At 38.0% G+C, this 21,339-nt stretch overlaps 1 protein-coding gene across 1 annotated transcript; it reads right to left on the bottom strand.

The window, feature by feature from the left end:
• Positions 1-462: 462 nt before the first annotated feature.
• On the bottom strand, positions 463-20,756 carry LOC104072365 (collagen alpha-4(IV) chain-like; the record flags this gene model as incomplete). Its single annotated transcript, XM_009573556.1, has 16 exons — positions 20,672-20,756; positions 19,884-19,991; positions 19,447-19,625; positions 18,225-18,288; positions 16,564-16,638; positions 16,006-16,113; positions 15,571-15,678; positions 11,601-11,672; positions 10,680-10,808; positions 8,728-8,835; positions 7,683-7,838; positions 6,909-7,007; positions 5,599-5,730; positions 3,390-3,506; positions 2,445-2,633; positions 463-749 (listed from the first exon to the last, which is right to left on the bottom strand). Coding segments are annotated over exons 1-16 (2,016 nt in total), but the record flags the coding sequence as incomplete, so codon positions are not given.
• Positions 20,757-21,339: the final 583 nt, after the last annotated feature.

Genomic DNA, 21,339 nt, shown 5'->3' on the forward strand with positions numbered 1-21,339 from the left:
CTTAATGATTCTATGATTCTATGAATTAATCTCAAAAGTCTAGAGCAGCTCACTTTTTTCTGGTATTTATCAAACTGAAGAAAGAGTAATCCAGGTTGATTCTAAATGATGCTGTTACCTAAACTGCTGCAAATGCAACTAGAGGATGGCTTTAAAAAAACCTGGACCTCCAATTCTAAAAAGTATGTCTTTGTACATATTTGTACATCTTGTTTATTAAAGACAAGCAAGCTAAATCTTTGTAATTTTAAGAAATGTGTAGCTAAAGGCTATGACTTTAGTACATATAGCTACAGCCAGGTTCTGCAATTTGGAACTATCCCTTGTCTTGTTTCTTTTTGTGAATTTTCCTTTTTAACGTTTGCTAGACATTGGAGAGTTTATTTTTCAGAGCTAAACACACAGAACACAAAAGCTGTATGAAAGAAACTTATATAGATGATCATGTGCCCAGGTTCTTACCATCAAAAAAGAATATCCTATCCAAAGACTCCTCCAGTTCACAGGGCAGGGAGGAATTGACTGATCTTGGCTGTGAACTGCTACTGCTTGTGCTGGGGCCTCACATACAGCACATCTGCTTATATATGGTTGTATTTCTTCTTCAGAGAGTGGCGTCATTGGTAAAGGAGCAGCACTTGACAACCAGTAAGACTTATCATTTCGACTGGCATAGTAACAAACTTGGTTGATATTACAGTAAGCAAAGGGCATGGTATTAAACACAGGAAGACAAGATCCTGCCAGACCTGAAAATAATAACAAATGATGAAAATTACTCCACTTCTTTCTAGGTAAGTTGAAAATAGTATTCTGGCCAATGTTGCCGCAAAACTATGTATCTTAACAGAAGTTACGTAATTCACAGATCTTAAACCTCCCAGGCTTTTTACCAAAATGGCTAGTTATATTGAAAACAGAAGCTTTTTTTACGAATAAGTATCTTTCTTTGACCAATAATATTTAGTTGTGTCACAATTCAGTATTTAAACATGATGTAGTTTGTCACCATGGGAAACAGTTATGATAACAAATTTCTTAGCTGTGCCAACACTGAAAAATAAATTAGGCAAAAGGTGGCGGCTGGTTTAAAGAGAGATTAGCTATTTACAAACTCATTAGGAGCAGTGAGAAACCAAATGCCAGTGCTGATAAATAGAAAATTTTTGTGAAGTATGACAAGCCGTTGCTACCAGTGCATTAAGCTGAAATCTCGGCAGCTGTTCTATTGCCTTCCAGAAAGCTTTCACAGACTCTCAAAGTGAAATAAAAGGATTGAGGGATTTTGCAAAGCCAATCCTGCAAAATTCTCATCAGGCAGACATCAGTGGGAATTAAGAAGTGACTAGTGCATACTTCAGCATACTTCAGAGGTGAAATTCTTCTTCCAGAACTGAATTTAGAACAGTTTCATAATGATCTATTTAGTTAACAGTAATAATCACTGCATATATGTTCTGCCTTGAACTTTATGATGTACTATTTCTGTAATGCCCCCAAATCCTAATGCCTTCTTTAAAGACATATGATATTTCTATGCAGAAGCCAGTTTTGTTTATCACTGATAATATTCTATGCCAGTACTAATAAAGGATCTGGAGTAGCCTGAGTAAGGAAAATGTCTGCAAAAAGAACACACTGGTCACAGGAAACAAGGACTTTATTTTCTTTGAATCTTATTTTCACTGCTGTTAGAAGGCATTCTGTTACCAACTGGCTCTCCTGGGGAATGCCAAACACACAATAGGGAAAACATTTCAAAACAACGCTGCTGTACTAAAAATATCTCTTTTTATTGCTCTTTTAAACACTTCTTTTCTGTCCAGCTTATTAGGTCCTTGATCTTTCGTCCTAGGAGACTTCTCTGCCTCTTGTATAACCAGTCAACAAGAATTTAGGAAATCTCTTCTGTGCAAATTGCTTCTGACCCTTAAAATCACAATATTCTGCTGTACACATGATGCATAATTTTATTTGTAAATGTTATTTATACTACCGGACTGTAACCACCTAACTTAACCAGCTCTTTTTCCCAAGCTGTCTCTACAGTAAAAAGGAGCAGATCCTCCGAGGGAGTTTTTTCAGAGTGGCCAAATGAGATTCCTGATCTAGGAAAATCTCTCCAGTGAGTTCAAAGACAGTCCAAAATGACTAGCCAGGATGAGTGAAATAAACCACTCATCTCTCCAACTTCTATTCAAAATTACTTAGAGGTAAAAATACTTTTTTCATTCAACTGCATAGCAGCAGAAAGTCATTTTAAATGGGTCACATAATAGGGCAGCATAACCAAGTTCATTATAATCAGTGTAAATTAGTTTTGAGTCTGTAGAAAATAATTAATTGATGATTCTATAGTGTGCTCCATTTGACTTGTCTTTCATTGTATAGATCACACCATATTAGACCTTAACTGGAGAGCAATTATGTACTACAATACATACCAAGATCTTGATTATGAGCTTTCTCTTGTCCTTCCAGGTACAGCAGACTATAGCCAGTCCATAATTTTGGCATCCCCTGTGGACAGAGTGGTTCTCTGTCTGACTGACTGTGAAGGACGAGCAAGAATCCACTTGCAGATCTAATATGGGGGCCTGGTGGTCCTGGGATACCAGTCTGGCCAGGTGGACCTTATACATAGGAGAAAAGGTAAAAGAAATTTACTTGTATGAACACGTAGCTAGTGTGAACTTTTATCTTTTACTGTACTTAAGTGTTCAGTAAGGGGTCCTGACTGAATATAATACAACTTCACAGGTTGTTACGGGTAATAAAGACACCAGTAGACTGATGTTATCCTTCTTATGGGAGAGAAATGAACTAGATTGCCACTGAATGCTTGACAGTTGGCTTTTCTGTTGTGCCTCCGTCCTGTGCTGTAGGAATTAAGAAATGAACTGAGGGGCATTGCCACTGAGGTGGGCAATGATATCCCAGACTTAACTCACCAGGATAACTTGTCTGGACTGAATTTGAATCCCTGCAGTAACACTCGATGCCCTTTCCTCATACATGTATTAAGCCATTAATTTATTAAACAGCAGTCACAGTTAAAATACAATTTTAATTACTCACAGGCAGTTGCACTATTAGCCCTGACTCAGAAGTGCATACCTATTGATAGATGGTGTTTAAGCATGTGTGGTTAATTGCCTTTCTGGTTAATAATGGATGCTGAGATAAATTGTCTTCCGATAGGTCTTTTTATGTGTTATGAAATCATTCACAAGTGTCACTATCAGTGCTTGAACTGAGAGGAGAAAGTGTCATGGTATTTCAGGCTAGAGGCAGATGTATCCATGTGTGAATCGGGGGAGTAGAGAGAAAACTTAGTCTATACATCATCTCACGCATCTCTCCCTGCAAAAGTCATGTTCCATTCTTACCTTGTGGCCCAGTGTATCCTTGCTCTCCTATATTCCCTTGGTCACCTGGTCGTCCAGGTGCCCCAGGTAAGCCATCTTGACCTGGCAGCCCACATGACCCTTCTTCACCTTTTCTTCCTAGATAAATACAAAGTATGCACTTTCCCTTCATATGGCTGCATACAGGTTATACATTGTCCAAACATACACAGCATGCACAGGGCCAGTCAGCAGAACTGACACCACCAAGAAATGACGCTTCAGGACAGAGAGGTACAGAACTGCTTTCTGCTGGGAATTCTCTCTACAACTTACTCACCTTGTGACCACAGTAGTAGCTCAGAGGCACGACTTTAGTAACAGCAACTGCTGATAAGGTTTTATGTCCTCTCTACAGAACTTGTGTGACTTACAGTTGAAATCAAAGCACTAACAAACATTATCATGACAAGCCTCTTGCAGAATTGCCATCAGTATCTGTACTGTGTAATGAGTTATAACTCATTCGATGGCAGGCCTTCATCTTTTAGGACCCAATTCAGCAAAGTCTTTAAACATGTACTGAACTTCCTGTGAAGTAATGCATGTATTAAAGTACTTACAAAACAGGGAGGGACTGCAGAATTGGACTACATCCAGTGGGGAAGAGTAACGACATTTTTAGGCTCCTAATGGCCTCACCTTTTTATATTTCTCATATGTATATGCATTTTTAGCAGATAACGAGGTGTGGCCATGACAGTAAAAGATATGCAGGGCACATATAGTGATGGTCCTGTTCACTGGCTACTTCAAACATAATCTGAATTGAACAAAGTTACACTTGTCAGGTATTATTGCACTCAGCACTGTTTTTCCTCTTTTGGTAAAAAACAGTTTTCAGATGAGTATGTTTCTCTAGCACCACAGTTGTTTCTCATTAATGGTGTATATTTAATTCCTTGCAAATTTTGCTATTTAACCTGCAGACTGAGTAATTCAAGGTTGTCTCACAACATTCAAAATTTCCCCACGTTACTTTTTACTAGATTCATTAAGAAAATCTAAAGCAGTTAAAGCAATTTAATGGCTTTTCAATGTTGGCTGCATAGTTACTTTGCCAAAGCTCAAGTACACTGAAGTTTTAGTAATACGCATTGCTTTTGCCAGTAAAATCTCCAGTTTGCCTTCCAAGCCGGGAGAAAATTGGAATTCTGCTATCTTAATGAAAGCAAAAGCATTACTAAGTGTTTCTTTCATAAAACCAGTGTGAGTATGTATCATTGTATCATCTGGTTTTACAGAAACTGTTTTAGTGATGTATATAATGGAAACACAGCAATTCAACCCCAGGAACACCTTGGCAAATCAGTTAAGATACATATAGTTCACTGAAAATTGCCTTGTGTTCACTTTCATGAGGGGAATGACTACTGCAGGGAATCTCCTGGGAGAAAATCATGGATTTTGTCTCTGGAGACACTGGATGTCCAGTGCAGCCATCAGAACAAACTTTGGTTTCCCAAGTAGGAAATACCTAAAACCACACGAGGGGTTCCACTATCTAAACCGAAGACACTGCATTTAGACACAACCTAAACTGAAGACACTACACAGACATGCTATGCTATATTTCTATGAAGATGGCCACTCTGTTGGAATCACCAGTACCAGCCTTGTTTTCTTTTTATCTATCAGAAGAATGTTTCAGTCTTTCATAACTTCTCTTTAAGATCTCTTTGGTCAGTTTTCTTTTGTGGTAACTTTTTCAGTTCTAACAGATAAAAAGTGCTATCGTAGCCGCCTCTCTGACTTCAGTGTCCTTTTAGGACTTTGGTTAGCAGAGCTTTGTGATTCATTATTGCTATATTTTAAAGCAGGTATATTTTTAACATTCCCCAAATATAACCTGTATAAACCATAGGAGTGGTTTGAGGCATTGCTTTTTCATTTATTGGTAAAAAGGAAAAATACCATTTGAAGAACTCTTTTCTCAACAGTGCCTGATGCTTTTGCCCTCCCTGGCCTAGGGAATGCAGTGCAGGCAGGCTCAAGCAGCCTGGTTCAGCTGTATTGATCCATCATCCTCAGCATTAACGAGCCCACTGCATGTTTCTGGAGACTGTTAGTAAGTGTTTATGGGGAAGAGACAGGGTAAAACACAGAGAAGTAACACTGACACTCTGACCCTTCTCAATTTCTTGTCTAAATGGCTAAAATAGACATCCAAGCTTTCAAAACACAAGCTTACCTTGGGGTCCAGGGTGGCCTATTGGCCCTGGTAATCCTACAGAGCCATCGTCTCCTCTTTGCCCTGCTTCCCCAGGAGGCCCTGGGATTGTAGGGCATGAATCATCTATTTTTCCCGGTTCACCAGGGTCACCTGGAATGTGTAATAGGAAAGTAAATTAGACAGAAGATTGGTTAATAGCTCCCATGTGAAAAATCAACATAACTATTAGCTGGTTTTGGTATTCAAGTGTATACTTTAAGTATTTTGAAATTTTGAATTATTGAGTCTCACTGATTTTAATTTTAGTCTTTTAGCACAGCGTTTAACAGCATGGCAAGCATGTGTTAGCAAGTATATGCTAGCTGATATTTAGTGTACAGTTTCTGTCTTAATATGCCCCAAACTGATCTGAGTTAAAGCCTAAAGTCTACCCAACTTCAGCACAAACACCTTGGCACATATGAAGATTTAGAGTACTTTACCTATTCTGTGGCTGCAAAACCATCAATAAGCAGGCCAAAGAGGCTAACCCACAATATCCATTTAACATAATTATAATAACAAAAAATAAGGAATGGCCACATTTTATGTATCAAAAGTTACTGGGAGCTATTGGCTATTTGCATTTTGGAACAAAATCAGAATCTGATCAATTTAGTCAGATTAAGAGTTCAGTGTTTGTAGTAATCCACTATTAGGATTCAAGCTTTTGCTAAGTGTTTGGTTAGAAAGCATCTTGTGTGACAACAAAAAACCAAAATGATAATTTGAAACAAGTGTGTTTTACAAGTCTAACTGACACCATTGCATGAGACTTCTCACTGTAGCATTATCATGATATTGGTCTGCTTGGAAGTGCTAGCTATTTATCTAAAAAATCTATTGGAACTATGTTGTTGTAGCAGTATCTACTATTCTTAGCAGCCAAGCCAAGAATACCTTCTAATAAGAGTGGAATGTAGCTATACAGAAGGAAGCCCACATGAAAAGAACAATAATCAATAGTCATGAACTTACCTATGAAACCTGAAGGATTTGAAAAATGGAAAGCAGATTGCAGCCATTGTAGTGCAGGTGGAAACAAGTTTCAGGCATGTAAATTAGAGTGAAGAACGGAATGAGAACTGAAATCGCTTACATGAGGTGACATCAGAAGAAAATACATAGTTGAGAAATTTTTACACAACTCAAATGAGAAATCAATTAAATTGTTTTTTTTCTGAGATTGTTTAAATTGTCTGTATGAAAGTAAATGTTAGTAAGATTATATATGAATAGAAAGATCATGGTTACAATTGAGTGACAATGAGCAACAGGTTCGTAAGTACCTGTGGGACCTCTGGGACCAGGTTTTCCTTGAAAACCTTGGTGTCCTGGTTGTCCTATAGCACCAGGTGGACCCTGTGGGCCATGGATTCCCATAGGACCTGGAAAGAAAACAGTTGTGCAGTTACATGTGGTTGCATTCTGAGAAGGTGAACTTAACAAATAAGATGAAGTCTGGCTGCTTGAGTAACAAAAAATGCTTGGGACAGCTCAACTCTGTTGTCTCCTAGAAAGAAATGCACATTTTCCTCTTCTCTCCCTGGTCTTGAACTGAATTAAAATTTATGACTTTTCTTTTTGTAGAGATTGGAAGGGATTGGTGTAGACAGGACTTCTCTACAGTGTGTGGAAGAAGCAGGTATCTAGATCCCTATTTTCAAGGTAAAGAATCTGTTGAAAGCCCAAAGCTATCAATATGGTGCAGATGTGAGACTCTGTTAGTTCAAACACATCCGCATCTTCCATAGTTTCTCAAGACCCCTGCAGAGAGGTCAAGGTTTGCTTTATCTGGCAGATTCAAAAGTTTTACTGTCTCATTCTCAGGTTGGTAGGGGAGTCTTCCAACAAGTTGTTGGAAGCAGCGCATGTGAATCTAGCTCTACTGACCTTCTACCCCAGCCCTGTCTTATCTGTAGGTAACAGTGCAGAGCTATGAAATGTCCGGTCTACCCCTTCTGTCTGGCTCAGTCTTCAACGGCAATCCCCTGTGCACAAGGCTCAGTTGCACAGGGCGAGGCGTAAGTGAACTCGCTAGTTAAAAAGATCTTAGATCATACCCTTTGGGCCTCTTCTTCCTTGGTTCCCTGGAAGACCCCTGGCTCCTTGTTGCCCTCGCTGCCCAGGATTACCTGGTGCCCCTCGAATACCGGTATCACCTGGATCTCCTCGCACAAAGATAGTCTCTCCAGGAGGACCAGGATTCCCAGGGTGACCTATGGTAAAAGAACTTTATTCTTAATATATGCACGAAGCATAAACATCTAAAAATAGCCATGTTCCACTGGGTTTTTTGCTTTTTTTTTTTTTTTTTTTCCCCTGGGATATAGGATAGCCCTTGCGTGGTTTTGGAAATATTAGCATTAGCCTTTGTCCAAGGCATTGTAAGGAAGACAATAATAGGAATAGCTCCCAGAACTATGTAGATTCTGTGCACCAAAAGGCAGCAAGTTAATGTTACATGCATTCAGACGCTGTTTCTCTATATTTATTATAGTGTTGCTTACCCGTCCAATCTCCATCCCCTATTTCCCAATAGGAAGTAAGTCTTCGTACTGGGTAAGGAACGGTTCAGATAATACTTAATGTAAGGGGTCAGAACAACTTGAAAGAGCTCCATTTGAGGACCAGAATCTGTAGGAATTGATTGGATCCCTTGGCAACCCCTGCTTGTAACAGAAGTGAGGTCTACATAAAATGCTTACAAATGAGTTGCCAGCTTTAGCTTTCCCAGGGCTGAATTTAGATTGGAAAGCTTTTTGTGGGTTTACCAACACATTCTGGACAATGTGTTTTATCCTTCTTGCTAGAAAGAGGCACCAGTAATCTCATTTCTATTTGCTTCTGTGGAAATTGAGATATGTTGTAGCAGGATTTGTACAGAATTACCATACAAGCCACAAAACTGAACCTGGAGAGCTGTATTTTATCCTTGCTCTGGTGATCTATCTAGTGTTCACTGCTCTGTGTATTCACTGAGGTATTGATTGGTTTCTTTGTTCCCTATGCACTTTTATATGTTGTTCCTCAGATAGCAACCCAGTGACTCCTAGTAGCCTCAGGGGCTTTTTACGTGATCAAATTTGGTATTTTTGGTTTTAATACCTCTGATGCCATCTAAACCAGGTGGTCCTTGATCACCTGGAGGACCAGGAGAAGCACTATCAGGAGATCTTCCTATAGGTCCAGTGGGTCCAACAGGTCCTCTTTTACCTAAGGGATCACATTTCACAAAAAAAAAAGAAAAAAAAAAATCTGAGGTTGTTTTAGATTACAGAAGTAAGTTACTAACTAAAAGAATGCTGACACGTGAAGTCATGGTGGTCAGGTATGCTCTCATTTGTATACTGAACATACCAGTGATTAGGCTAATGAAGACATCTTGTAGAAGTGAAAATATTTGTTATCTTTTTAAACTTTTTAATTCTTTCCATAAAAGCTACTTAAACTGAAGAATGCATCATCACACATTGGCATATTGCCACAAATAGTTGCCTTCCCCTGAATTCTAACAATGGGAGAAATGGTAAAAATGTAAGACGAGTGGGGATTATGAAATCATTCTGCCTGGGACAGGATAAGTATTCACAGATTGTTCCTAGCAAAAGTGAGTTCAGCCGTTTCCTAAAAACCTCAGTGAACAAGATGAATTGACTAGCCTTAAATGTATTTTTTTCCTAATTTGTAATCTGGATTTTTGCAAAATAAGACATTAGTGCCCTTACATGTGACAGGCAGGAAGAGTTACAGGTTACCATCCTCTGCATAACACTTTTGTATAGTCGCAGCTTGTTAGCATCTGTGGTGCACTCTGTTGCCTTCTCTTTTCTACAAAAACCTAAATCTAGTTTCTTCAGTCTTGTTTTTGACTCCATCCTTCCATTTACTCTCTAGTGAGTTCTCCCTAATTTGTCAAAGCTGGACACTGTATACCATGGGAGGCCTTGCCCATCCTATGTCAAGCAGTGTTAATACATTTTAGAATGAAACTTTTTCTCTTTTTTCTCAACACCACCATTCTCTTGACTCGCCCAGTTCACAAACTAGTAACCGAATTGAGAAAAATGACCTGCATCTTCATCTTAGAATAATTCATCTCAACAGAATTCACCTCCGCTATTTTTCTTCTGTGTGTTATGTGACACTGGGGCAAGGTTTGGTAGAGTAAAGCTAATGTCACTTCTAATCACAGAACTGCTGAGGCTTGAATGGGCCTCTGGAGACTTTCTAGTCCAACTCTCTCTTCAAAGCAGGGTCAGCTAGAGCAGATTGCCTAGGACTCTGTCCAGCTGGGTTTTGAGTATCTCCAAGGACGGGCACTTCATAACTTCTCTGGGCAACCTGTTCCCGTATTCAATTACCCTCACAGGAAAAACAAAACTTTTCCTTATTTTAAGTATTTCCTGTATGTCAGTTGGTGTCCATTGCCTCTTGTCCTATCACTGGATACCACTATGAAGAATCTGTCTCTATGTCCTTCCCATCAGGTACTTACCCACATTGATAAAATCCCCCGAGCCTTCTCTTCTGGAGGCTAAGCAATTCCCAATCCCTCAGCCTCTCCTCATATGACGGATGCTCCAATCTCTTAACCTTCTTAGCGGCCTTTCCTCAAACACTTGCTTTTTCCTATTTCTATGCAATTCCTGTATCACCAAGGCTCTTAAATAATCATAGCGATATTGTGATACGGTTCCATCTTGCATTTACATCAGAATAGTTGATAGATTTACTGTATTTCTGTGACTACCAGATCTCCTGCACTCTTTTTCTTCAGGAATTTCTTCCCAAGAGGCAACTCCACCTAGCAGTTCCCTGAGTCTGTCCAAGTCCATCATTTTCTATTCTCATTCTCTCCTCTCCCATAACATAATAAACAAGAAATACTGGGGTCTCTGTATCTACTCAGGAAACATCAGCATGTTATTGCAACAGAAATGTTTTTAGGGAGGGAATTTTCTGGGTATATATTAATGTTCATACTAACCAGGGGAAGAGCCTGTATGAGCTTCCTTTCAACTCTGCAGGGCACCACTAAGGAGTGGTTTTTTTCTTACCTGGGAATCCTGGGAATCCCCTTTCTCCAGGGGGGCCTGGAATAGAAATACCAGGCCATCCAGGTTCACCTCTGTCTCCTTTTGGTCCAAGTTCTCCTGAGTATCCTGGGGGCCCTGTTTCACTTTGACCTTTATAGGAAAACAATTATGTACATAAAGCTTACAGTGAGTACAAATACAGATGTGCAGAATAGAAATACCAGCTGCAGATGTTCCTCCTTGCAAGGGTTGCCTAGTGCTATTTTTCTGGTTCTCTCTTGGAAGCTGGATAGAGTTTTGTTGAATCTGGCCCTAATTAATCTCTTTCAGAAAAAGAAAGTAATCTCTTTGCTTTAATGCTCTTCTTCAGGGGTTATTTTATATGGTGTCATTATTGTCTGTTACTTGTAATGTAAACTGATTGCATGGTCCTAAATTTAATTTTCTATCAGCATAAATTTGTAATCTCTAGATAGACGGTGAGCACTGTTTTTTAATACTGCTTCAAAAGCACCTTTTGAAAGTTGCAAATACATCAGTGTGAGTGAAATCCAGGCTCCTCTTAAGTTTGTGGCACAACTCCCATGGATTTTAATGGGACTGGGATTTCATAAGTCTCCTTTTAATTTGTTCGGTCTATCTTTTACATATAAAAAACCTGCAGACTTGGCTCTACTTTGAATCATATGCACTGAACATTTTTATAAACAGCCTTGAAAGATTCCAACAAAACTATATGAGTAATGGAAGTTTTAAAGTTTTCCCCACCAATAACTGCAGGTGTGTCATTAGGCATACTTTAGATTCTGTTTGAAAGTTTAGTCTGAGCCTTAATGATATCTTCTGGGCAAGGCAAATATCAAAATACCATGCATCATTCCTTGCACATTCGGTCATTTAAGAGAAGATTTTCTGTTCCACATAGCTATTTCCCTTCTTTACCTGGAGCTCCTGCAGAACCTTTTTGACCTTTTAGTCCATCCAAGCCATCCAGTCCGGGCAGTCCAGGAAGACCTGAGAGGTATTACAGGCATGACTGGGTGCCACAATAATCCTTTAAAGTCACAACTGAAAATTATGCCTTTTTTTTTTTTTTCTGACAACACAATCTGGATCAAGACACGTATTTGCTGAATTTGATTCTTATTGGCAACTGAAGACGACATCACATTGCACCTGAGTGCAGTCTTTTTGGAAAGGCAAATGTGAAAAATCTGAAAATAGCAATCATAATACAGTTTCACATCAAAGCAATCAGAAAACATACCTTTTAATCCTTTAGGTATTTCTATACCACAGCTAGCAGCAGGAAGCTCAGTATGGGCTAATTTACTCTATAGTGAACCTTGTCTCTGTGGCTAAACTACTACCGCTACATGTGATTAATTAGTCCAAAGTTAGCTGTGTTATCACTACATGACCAGGTGACTGGGATGCAGACACTACCTAAAATAACAGTAAAGCTGGAACTTCTTTACAGCTTCTGTTCCAAATATAAGTGCAATTTAATCTAGCTGCACTAGAAAGAAGCTAGATTTTCACCTGGCTTCTTTTCCCTGGTCCTGCAGATTTCACACAGAAACCTATGCTTTTTGCATCACGCTATTACAAAAATTCTTTAAACTGAACAGCACAAAATCTTTGTAATTGAGACCTATGCTGACACGTGATAGTGTAGAGCAGCTTTGTCACTAGTGATGTTCACTAGATGACCAGGTCACAGGTTCATAGTAGTCAGATATAATCTGTGCTTTTTTGAAAATTGCTAAAATACAACAAGTAAAAACATAGATGACATTTTTTATCCATTTTTTTAAAAGTTGAACTAATCTGAGATTGTGTTTGTTGTTTGCAGTGGAGGGTAAAAATATCTCCATGTCATTAGCACTTTATAGTTTCCTAAGTTGTATAGATGAAGAATCAAATATGAAGACATACACTTATTAAATGCAGATGGCAGCCTATCACCTGGTGATAGGAACAGATTTGGCAAAACTGATGGGTCATTTGGTAACAGGTTTCAAAGAGGTTTCAGACAGAGGAATAGACTTGGGATGCTTTTTGCTCCAGAAGGGGACAGATTAGAGTGGACACTGATCATCAAGAAGTTGAACAATACTGTCAGTGCCTATTCCTGTCTCTTTCTACCTTTGCTGCTTATCTTTGCCCCATTTCCTTCCCCACCAGTTCCTCTACCTGCCATGAAGGATTCCCAGTCCAGTTGCAGTGTTTTTTTTCTACAAGTCTGAATTATCTTTCTGTCTGTCTCCTTTTCCCTGTCTAGCTACTTCCTGGCATAAAGATGTAGGTTCTCTGTTTCAGTTCCTGTGCTTGATCCCAGCATGTCCTGCAGCATGCAAATCTGCTGTATATCCAGAGCATGAATCATGGGAGAATTTATTGCTCTACTTAAACACATATGAAGGGATATACTTTTTTAAAAGTTTGTAAGCTGGTCAAATTTGGCAGGGACAAATTGTTATAGGAACAGCAATACAAATGCCCTTCATCAACTGCTTCACCAAATTTAAAGGTCCCTAGATCAAAGATGTGTCATCTGAGAAAGGAGAAATAAAAAGGGCACTAGAGTTCTCTAACAGACACACCAAAAATAATAAACCCATAGCTTTGTTCTCAGAAACTGTTGAATTATTTTGGTTAAAATTTAACAAAGGAATGAAAGGAAAGGAAAGAAAAAATCCAGCCTGTAGCAAACACCGGTCTGGAAAAATTTTAAATCAAGAAGATTGTTTGAAAACGCGCAAGACATTGATAATATACTCTCTATGTAATCCCCTTTATAATACGGGATACTAGTAATCCAACCTGTAATATCTTCTATGCCCTTAATTAACTGCTCTTTAACTTTTCATGACATTCTAAATTTCAGTCCTGCTTTCTGTAGCCTGCTTGTGCTTTGGGCATGTTCCCGTTTTCAAATTTATGTGAGTTGCATGCCAATTTGGGGAATTTAACAGTGGTATTTTAAAATGATTATGAACTCCTAACTATTTTTGGCACCCAGGACACCATTTATAACTTTTCTGATCTTTAGCTCACTCAGTCAAGATTGATGGCTTGGTTTACTTGCTTTCCAGGGAATTTCTGACACATTTGCCAACAATCCATTATAATATCAGCACTTGTAATTCTAGATTTTTGGATTGCTATAGTCCCATATTTCTAGGTACAGCTGAATTGGCTGACCTATGTATGAACCACTGTTTCTGTATTTTACAGCCCAATTCAGCTTCTACTCACACAAGTAATTCTGCTGATGTTAGTATTACTTGCTTCATCACGGATTACTCACACAAGTAAGGCTTGCCAGACTAAGCCCTTAACTAGTAAAACTATCTCTCTAATAAAGAAAATGTGATTATGCTTTGGTAGATGCTGTTTAACTAATTTTTTTTTTTTTAATCTAAAAGTTCTTCAGGCACAAGACATTTAATGTAAATGAGAAGCAATTAGACTAACAAGGCTGTGTACTTAACTATGAACAGCCAGTTAACCATTTCACTTCTAATGCTAGCAACAATATTTATTGAAAATACCGTTAAGATCTATATTCTCCAATTGAAACTCCATTCAGTTTTCATGGGTATAATTTCAAAGGTGTTAACCTTCTTTTCAACTATGCTGGCAATATATAGAATCCTAAGGCTTAGCAGGCAACTTGGTCTCTAATGAATTGCCATTTGGAACTGAACTTTTCCCTCTGCAGCATTAATTTGTTACGCTTCCTGTTCAGGACTTGGGATAACTTCTGCACAATATAGAAAAGTGTCTTACCACTTATGACAGGAAGGAAAGAGGCCATCTGCTACTAAGAAGTTTTCAGCAGAAGAATGCTTTTTTTTTTTCCTTTTTTGACCCCTCTCAATTTAGACATCCCTGTCACTGCAGATCTCTGCCTTTGTTACAGCAAATATTGCTTGCAACAATGAAATGTTCTCTTGCAGGATATGCACCAGCAAGGAATCTGTCATGACAATTTAAATCAGCACCACTTATTTACTGCAAGCAATCATAAATGGTTTCCATTTTTCATTTACATTTTCAGTAGTTTATAAGAAACCTTTTCAATTTTTCTTTAGGCTGAATTTGAAAAAGTGAATCTATTGTCCTCTCAAACCATTTATCATAGCCCCAAGTGTTACTTTACAGTGATTTCTGCATATGGGTCACTAATATTATTCTTCCTGTCCAGGAAGCGGTTATGAAGGACACTGTAACAGAGAGAGGATACAAAGTACATAGTTGATTACCTTTCTTTATGAAGTATTAATGTAACTTATAATTTCAATGTATCATTCTGAGTATAGTAGAAGTTAATAATGTTCTCCAACAAAAACAACTGTATAGATGAACTGCTGTTCAATCCAAACATAACAATCATTGTGAGAAATGTAAATTAGGATTTGGAGGAAACATTTCTATGTTAAATCCACCAAAAAACAACAAAACCAACAACAAAAACCTTATCATAATGTGTTAAAACAAATTTGTAAGACAAAACTGTCCATAGCAGTCTGCTGGTTTTGTAGAGTAACAGTGGCACTCCATGGTGAAAAGGTAGAACACAGCATAATTGAAGTGAAAGTGAAACATCTGAATTACTGCAAACTTCTTTTTCTTTCCTTAACTTCTGTTATCAGTTACATCAGCTGAGCCAGAATCTGGTTCTACCTATTTCCATACACATTTTAGATTGTAGCCCAATTTTCTGAGGTAGCATTTATATTACTTCTCAAAGGTGATGGGAACTGCCTTAATTCTTCTAGTAGTTTAAGAGAATACAGATTCAAAATCATGCGCACAGTTAGGCCTTTTCCATTTTCACTACTAAAAGCGTATTTACGTCTGGTGCTGTTACATTACCAGTAGAACTGCACTGTATACTGTTTACCTTTTCTGCCTTGGGATCCAGCTAATCCTTGCAATCCTGGAGGTCCCAAAATTCCACGTTTCCCTTCTTCTCCAGGTTCTCCTGGCAAGCCCTGAGGACCTGTAGCTCCTGAGATTCGAAAAAAAAAATCTGTTAATATGCAAATCTATTAAACTGTTGATTTTTTTTTTTTTTTTTTTTTAATGCTATGCAGCTCACTGTGTTAATCAGAGGTACCTGAAAGTGTATGGGAATGTATGAAGAACTGATGGATTTTGCTCTCTGAGAAGACTATTGCTGCTGCCTATATGTACTGAAATAGCTTTCAATACACACCTTCATATGATCTCTGATTTCTCTAGCCTCCTCCACAGAAGTGCCTCCTCAGCTGCGTTTTCCTATTCCAGATCTCTTTTGAGCTGTTACATGGCACTATTTTTTAAACTTCGGCATTACCTGGAAATCCAGGTATTCCTGGGTATCCAGGGTCACCCTTGGATCCTGGTCTTCCAGGTTGCCCTTGGATACCTGGTGAACCCTTCTCTCCTGGGAATCCACAGAGTCCTTAAAGAAAAAAAAAATCTAGCATTTATTTGTTTAAAGTTGCCCATTCTTCATCTCATGATAAGTTTAAAAATATAAAAGTTCAGTAAGGGATTTCTTGACTAGAAAAAGAATTTTATTCAAATACTTCAGATCCTTGCATCTATTTATTAGCAATGAATTATACTGATCTCTCTGGTGATATCTGACAGAGCAGAAATGGCTAGCAAGATACAGCCAACCAGGTTTTATTCTGGTAAGTATTGGTATGTTCATCGGTGCTGTACTAGATAACGGTAGATTCTACCTCCTACGTTCATGCTAGCCATATTGCACATTGTGATGCCTCTCCATAGAAACTATAGAAAATACCGCTCAATATGCACAGGAAGCAGAGCTCCCCCTCCACTAACAAAACTTAGAGAAAATAAGTTCTTCAGTCCAATTTTTTCTTCAATCAGACAGAGGTACCTGGTAATCCTGGATCTCCGGGAGGCCCTTTTCGACCCCGTGTACCAAGCAGAGGAGTTGGGTCACCTCTCTTGCCTGTTGAGGTACAATGACTTTCATTTCATACAAGTATCCTTTTCATCCACAAAGCCAAAGCTGGACAATTTTGTAAGATCAGATAATTTACTCATAGATATTAACAGCTATAAAAGGGACTGAGAGAACACAGAATGAAAAATGCTTTGGCACATGCAAATTATCTGCCAGCTCAGCTTGTCTTGAAGTACTAACTCAGTTTGTGTTTAGTATGACTCCTGGCAGTATTCATGTAAATTTCCCATAATGAAAAAAACAAAACCAGAAATTATGGGAACTTTCCCAATACTGACAGCATATACTAAAAATGAAAGATATTGCATAAAATCCCTATAACACAAAGAAAACTCCTTACATAGGTTTGTGAGGATGTGCAAAATCAATACAGCATGAGTCTATTGACTCAGTAAAGACCTTTTAGGGACTAGCTGGGGACTTTAAGCCAGCACACCTTCTTCCTTCTGTCTGTGCTGAAATTCCTGTTTATCACAGAATTAATAATTCTGAGCAATTTTGCCTTACACTGTGTACAAATGTCTGACCTCTCCTACCTATTCATGCTGTCTCCAGCTTCATTGACTGATTTCGCTGTGAAGAGTTAAGAGGAAAATATCAACGTCAAGTGTTGCTAGAAATCCCCTGCCGTAACAATCCCTGCCTTTACTGGCTATTTCCTGCTTTAGTTTTAAGGATAACTTTTCCAGTAAATTTGTTTTCAATACATTTAGTAAAAGTTCTCTTTATATTGAGTATTGTTCTTCACTTTTTTTTTGTGGGAATATATTCCCTGGCTGAGAAGGTCTTGGATTTTTGAAGAAATAGAAAATGTAACTGAGAAAAGAATTTCTCCTGTCGCATTAATGCTTTTTTCCAGGCAATGATTTAATTTTGTTATTTATTAGTAATGAAATCCTGCTCCAAGGAAATTTGGAATATGATGGGTGACACCATTTTGTATTTATTTGAAACACTTTTAAAAATCTAAATATTATAGATCAATTTTTCAGAGTAATCTCTACCTATGCAAAAATAATATGCAAAACTTCATCTTTTCAAAAGAATAATTTTGCATGCCTGGGTATGAATTCTGCCTAATTTGTTACACTACACTTTCAGGTGTTCCAAGAATTCAAAAATCACAGCCTAGAAAACACTGGAAAATAAGTGATATTAAAGAAATTATAAATCACGTTGGAATATTTTAAAAATGCTACATATCTGTATAATACCATACCATAATACCACAAATTATTGCATTTTCTCTTATTTGATTTGACAAATTTTACAGATCCATAAGAGTGGATTTTTACATGTGTTTGATGGAATTTTTAAACTTTATGAAATTTGACACAAATTTATCTTCTAAATTAGTAAGACCTACTGTAAAAGGAACAAAATTAAAGAATACACTGAAATGCAAATTTTGCCTTCAGGTAAGTCAGACTTGTTTCTAATGACATTCATGTTTTGATTATTTTCACTTACGTCCTGTTTTTCCTTTTCTAATGAGTACTCTCCATCTATCAGAGCATATACATCCTAACAATATTGCTCTTTTCAAAAGCATGTCGATATAAACTCATTACCTTTAAATCCTTTTGGGCCAGTCAGTCCTGGATTTCCAGGGATTCCTGGTAAGCCAACATCACCCTGATTTTTTTAAAAACAAAATAAAAATGTTTGACATATGATATGTGTAGCAGGAAGAGCATTTGGTTCTCTTACACTGGTAAACGGACCAGCGATCAATATGAATAGCAAAACCATATCTTAAGCTCAACAGAAAAGCCTGCTGTCTTTGTTACATGTCTAACACTGACCACTAACACTTCCAAGAAACTGTAGATTAGACGTGCTAATAATTTTTAATTCTTGCTTTTATAGTTTATGCTAACTCTTGGCTTGAACAGCTTAAATTCCCCACAGATGGCTTGAGTAATTTGATTTAAAAGGTACCATAAAAATGTACCAAATATTGTTGTATGTTACCCAAAATTTACTATAAACATTAACCAGAAATGTTGTGATTTAACAGTAAAAATGTAAAGTTTTCTCTACTTCTCCTTTTGAATAGTGACCTATAATCAGCAAAACACAGATTATCTCTTCAAAGAAATATAATAAAAGACAAGCCAAGCAAAGATATGTCCCTTTACCAAAAAAACAACTGTGCTTTATGCTTCGTGTAATCTCACTGCCTGTCTACCTAGCATACAAGCCAGTGAAGAATTTTACTGTGTATTCTTACGTGATATATGTGCAGTTTTCTATATTTGTCCTTGAGCAATATTGTTTGCCGGGGTTCTGTTTGGTGCAAGTTGTCGGTATGGGCACAGAAAACTTGGTTTGTCTTGGCTATTGGCTTGGCTGCTCCACATAGCAAGATATGAAGAAGCAGCTATATATTAATTTCATACTTGTGCTGCTGCTATGTTATGATCTGTGCAATAAGTGATTCATCAATCTGTTCTCAGGAATAATGTTAAAGACTTGATTATGCATCCATTTTTGCCCCCCTAATTAGTGCATGTAGCCTGGACTTCCACCAAGTGGCAATATAATAAAATCACAACATGCAGCTAGGAGAGAGGGGAGAGACCCTCTGTTGACTCTGACTACAGTTCCTGCTAAAATGTAACCAAAGCATTGAAGTGTTGCATTAAGGAATTTACCTTTCTTATTATACTGACAGTCTCTTCTCAGGAGGAACATCTAATGGGTAAGTACAATAGAAGTACCCTTCGTCATATTTCTTGGAGGCAGGAGATAACTGCAAAATCCAGGACATTTCACTACCACTTTGTTTACCTGGTCACCTGGTTGTCCCTGAAAACCTGTAATTCCTTTGAAGCCCTTTGGTCCTGGGAAACCCTGTGATCCTGGAAACCCCATCAGTCCAGTGTCACCATGGTCACCTGGCAGTCCTGGGACACCATTCTTCCCTGGAAATCCTGGGGTGCCTCTGAAACCAATATTGCCTTTTTCACCTGAAGTTAATTGCAGAACAAGAGAATGACCAATATAGTCAAGCCATTATTTGACACTTATTTTGAATATGGCTATGCTTTCACACTTTGTGTATTGCCTTAGTAATTGTCCAAAGAAACTAGCCTGCTAGTTTAAGAATCTATAAACACAATAAGGTTGCTGGACGTTACTGTAGCTATGAGTCCAACTGTGAAAAATACCAGTGATTTCTATCAGATGAATGTGTGTGTATGCAGGGCTTTATTTTATGAACTTACCTCTTTCACCTCTAAATCCGTTCTCACCAGGAAACCCTGGTTCCCCCTTTTGTCCTTTCTCAAGACGGATGTTAACATAGCCACTGTCTCCTGGAGGCCCTCTTTCACCTTTGAACCGAACATACGGAATGTAAGTAAATCCTCATGAGTGACATGTCCTGAAAATTAATTTTAGCAAAGACTTCCCTAACAGAGAAAGTCTTCAAATGCTAATGCAGTTCTCAGTTTCAGCAGGCTCACTGCTAACAGAATTTATTGTCCTTCTCTTGCTTTTTAGTTAATTCAGTAGTAACCCAGGTGACGTTAAATCAGTATTATTCCCTGCTTGTCTGGAATACGAAAGATGGCAATTGTATTGTCCACTCCACAGTGTACTGTGTCTGTGATTGCACCTTGGAGATGGTTATTCTCTTTCCTATATTAATATTTAGAGAGATTATTTCCTGTACGTTTTACATAGATTGAAGAACACAGACAATATCATAGAAAACTTGAAAAATCTAAAGTTTCAGATGTGTACACGACAAAATTCAAGGTTTGTTTGAATAAGTGATCCTACTCTGTTTGATTTAGTGGTAAATGCACCTCTTGATCTGAGTGGAATTTTTTTTCTTTAGTTATTTTTCATTATGCACTCCTAAGTGAGATAACTGGATTTAGTATTTCTGAAAATAGAAGTGAATATACCCTTATAACAAGAAGAAAAAGTAAATATATTCCTAACACAGTAGTAATAAAACTAAACATAGCAGTAACATAACTACAGAGTGAAGCGGATTTTTACAAACCTTTTATTCCCATATCTCCACATTCTCCACTAGGCCCAGGTGGACCCATTTTTCCTTCTTCACCTTTTACACCAGAGATTCCCATTGGGCCTTGTGTTCCTGGGAGTCCTGAGAATCCTTGGGGTCCTTGAATCCCTTTGCTTCCTGGTAATATTAAATGCTTTATTTACATATTCAGTCTGCTATGCTGTTGCTGTCATATTCTAAGGAAGAGTATAAAGCAAAAGGCAGGAAGTTTAGAAGGACTTCTTAGGAAATCAGCAAAGCTAGAGAACCAATAGTTGGAACATGGCTTCATGCCAAGATCAAACTTGTCTTGAAATCCAGATTTCCTTGAAGCAAACATCTTCCCCTTCCCTACTGCCACCCCCTGGAGATTTAAAGTACACTTACTAATAAAGCAGTTATCCCCAACACATCTTAAATACAATGCATAGCCTAAGACACCACCAGATTTTGCATGTGGCTACTGGAAATCACGACTCCTATTGCTCAGATGACAGACAGAGGAAAACAGGATTTTGCTATAGTTACTCAGAACTTTTAACCATTAGCCAGTGATGATTTGGGACCAAGGTCACGTTCCTTATAAGTATTACACATAATGTGAAGCTATTTCTCCACTTACTCACAGAATCGTAGAATAGAATCATAGAATCGTTTAGGTT

The sequence above is a fragment of the Fulmarus glacialis genome, unplaced genomic scaffold (assembly GCF_000690835.1).
Source record: "Fulmarus glacialis isolate BGI_N327 unplaced genomic scaffold, ASM69083v1 scaffold32352, whole genome shotgun sequence".
NCBI classification, from domain to species: Eukaryota; Metazoa; Chordata; class Aves; order Procellariiformes; family Procellariidae; genus Fulmarus; species Fulmarus glacialis.